The following is a 3,198-nucleotide window of genomic DNA, read 5'->3' as shown; positions in this document are numbered from 1 at the left end:
ATCCCGGTTATATGATTTCTGCATTCATCATTTGTAAGACTCATGATATCATTTGCATATTCATGGGTATAATAATCTCTAACTTGCAGATCTTTGTGCCAGTGAGATCAGATACTTAAGGCATGCATCACAGGACTTAGAGTATTAGTGGGCCCCTTATTATGGTAACAATTACTTGGATTTTAATATTACTACTGAAATAAAACTTTAAAGAAGATAACGTTCCATGTTTCATCACTTAACGTCATTACAGATTTGGGAGCGTGATAAAAGAAGCCTTCCCTGCAGTCAGCTAATGCTAGATTACATGTTGTCCAATAGAAACACAGAAGTCTCATCAGTCCTATGTTGATGAGTGTTTGGGAAACAGTGAGACAGAGAATGACAATGTAATGTTATTTCTACTGGGAGGCTCTTCTAGGTTGGCAGTTGCCATGGAATCTGGACCCACAATGTTGGCCCCCATTTGCCTGGTGGAAAACAACAATGACAAACTGTTGGTGAACCAGCAAGCTATACAGATTCTTGAAAAGATTTCTCAGCCAGTGGTGGTGGTGGCCATTGTAGGACTGTACCGTACAGGGAAATCCTATTTGATGAACCATCTGGCAGGACAGAATCATGGTAAGTGGTACCCTGGGACACAGGCCAGTTGCTTGATTCCAGCAATATCTATTTCATCATGCACATGCACCCAGACACATGAAGGTAGACTCCAATTCCTTTCAATAAACCAATCTTCTCATTCTAATTCTTACCACCAAACCGCTACGTTACAAGAATCCGTTCTCATATTTTTTTCCTCATTCCCGTTAAGGAAACTCTCCATTATTAGTGCCCAGAATCCTACCTTCCCTTGTGTATTCAAGTCCTGGGTTCCTCTAATTGTATCTCCTTTCTCTTACAAAGTATTTTGCTTTCTTTACGTAATATTCCCATCAACATATGAAGATGTTTTAATCTATATAATCTTAAAAACTCTTCCTGAGTTTCACATCCCATCATGGCCACCGACTTCTGTTTTGTTTTTGTGTTTGTTTTAGTTTTTAACCACTTTTCAATGCAAAAACTGATCTCAATTTCCCTTTTTGAGTTTTTTTCTCTTGTCTTTTTTCTCGTTTGTTTCTCATGTGTTTCTTCAACCCACTCCTCTCTGACTTTGAACCCCACCACTTTTTAAGATGTTCCTTTTATCAGTGACCTACATTTTGTCTGATTCATACATTCCTCTTTGTCACCATTTTGAGCCCTTGCTTGGCATCATTCTCACAGTTAGTGTCCCTTGTTTTTTTTATAAAGATTATTCATAAAATAAGCCATTTTTGAGGAAATACAGAAAGCACCATCTTATATGCTGGGGCAGTTACAATCCAACCAGTCTGAATCCGTGGCCCCAGGGCTGCTTGGCTGTTCTGCTGTCCCCATGCTTAGCTTCCTCCTCTTCCCTGCAGGCTTCCCTCTGGGCTCCACGGTGCAGTCTGAAACCAAGGGCATCTGGATGTGGTGCGTGCCCCACCCCTCCAAGCCAAACCACACCCTGGTCCTTCTGGACACCGAGGGTCTGGGCGATGTGGAAAAGGTAAGGCAGGGAGTCATAGGCAGGTTCTTTTTATTCCAGACATGATCCTTGTAATTTAATTGTTGTGATACATTTGTGAAAACTAGAAATCCAACTACAGTGAATAAGGCAAACTTTGACCTGTTTGAGTCACACTTCTAGACAAGATTAGATATCAAGGTATATTAGGTAAAACATTCTTTTATTTCTTGGCACAGTGGTGAATGATTTGATTCAATTTCATAAAATCTTGTTAGCAGTTGAGTTCCAGGCCTTTGGGCTCAGTAGCATAGACACTGGTGAACAAAGTCAAGGTCCTGCCCACAAAGAGCCCTCAAGGTGTAGAATGATTGGGAAAGAAGTAGGTTGCCGAGAGGGAGGAGATTGGAATGCAGTGCAGTCCCTGCCCTCCGTCAATTCCACAGGGAGCTCTGTGGCTGGAACGGCCCTTTTGAGTTATCATGTTTTGGGACAAGGGTGCTAGGCCTTCATCCCTGGTGCTGGTCAATCACTGGAAGTCTGTCCTGGAAAACTTTCTCATTAAGAGAGCTGACACCTGTGATCCAGGCAGCACCTCACAGCTTTCACCACGTACAGTTGCATATAACAGTGCCTTGATAAGAAAGAGAAGAGGTATTGACTCCAATCTCAGGAGATGAGGAAAGGCCTCTCACCCACCTTCTGAGCTACCACGTGAAGAGTACACTTGAGGGTTGGAATTAAGAGAGTTCAGTTTATATTTCTCATGATGAAGCTCATCAACTACCCACAGAGCATTCCGGAAGGCTTTGAGACACTTCTGATTGTGCTCATCATGTAAAAGTATTTGTTCTTCCTACAATAAACATTATAAGATGAAGTTTTGGTATTTAGCTTCTTATGAATGGGTGAAATAAATAATTTCTCTCTTTTTTTGTCTTAGTTTGAGACTTATTTGGGAATACTTTCTAAATTTCTATACATATACACTTTATTTTTGCCCAAACAGGCGTTGGAAATTCTGTTTATTTTTCAGCTTTTGTGTTGTATAATTGACAAATAAAAATTGTATATAATTAAGCTGTACAACTTGATGTTTTGATATGTGTATACACTGTGAAATGATCACCACAATCAAGCCAATAATATAGCCATTACCTCACATAGTTACCATTTTCTTTTTTCTATGCTCTCTTTTTATTTTTTGGTGTGGTAAGAACAATTAAGATCTGTCCTCTTAGCAGAAGTTAAGGTCACAATCAATATAGTATTGTTAGTTACAGTCACACTGCTGCACAGTAGATCTCCAGAGTTTATTTATCTTGCGTAACTGAAATTTTATACTCTTTGACCAACATTTCTTCATTTCTCCCATCCCCAGCCAGTGGTAACCACTATTCCACTCTGCGACTATGAGTTTGACAATTTGACTATTTTAGATTCCACAAATAAGTGAGATCATGCAGTATTTGTCTTTCTATGTCTGACTTATTTCACTTAGCTTAATGACCCCGGTGTTCATCTAAGTTGTTGCAAATACAAAATTTCCTTTTTTGAGATTGAATATATATATTATAAATATATATATGCATGCTATGGATGGGTTGGCTGTGCCCCCACCCAAATCTCATCTGGAATTGTAGTTCCCATAATCCCCACAT

The 3,198-nt window shown here is 39.6% G+C and overlaps 1 protein-coding gene across 1 annotated transcript; it reads left to right on the top strand.

The window, feature by feature from the left end:
* The first annotated feature begins 434 nt into the window (after positions 1-434).
* LOC113224909 (guanylate-binding protein 6-like) lies at positions 435-1,681 on the top strand. The gene is made up of 2 exons (XM_026454716.1): positions 435-624; positions 1,452-1,681. The coding sequence occupies exons 1-2, from the start codon at positions 435-437 to the stop codon at positions 1,622-1,624; spliced, it is 363 nt and encodes a 120-aa protein (XP_026310501.1). The 3' UTR covers positions 1,625-1,681.
* The last annotated feature ends 1,517 nt before the right edge of the window (positions 1,682-3,198 follow it).

Source organism: Piliocolobus tephrosceles, chromosome 1 (genome assembly GCF_002776525.5).
Source record: "Piliocolobus tephrosceles isolate RC106 chromosome 1, ASM277652v3, whole genome shotgun sequence".
Classification (NCBI taxonomy): Eukaryota; Metazoa; Chordata; class Mammalia; order Primates; family Cercopithecidae; genus Piliocolobus; species Piliocolobus tephrosceles.
The sequence above is the reverse complement of the archived record's forward strand: the minus strand, read 5'-3'. Positions and strand labels throughout refer to the sequence as shown.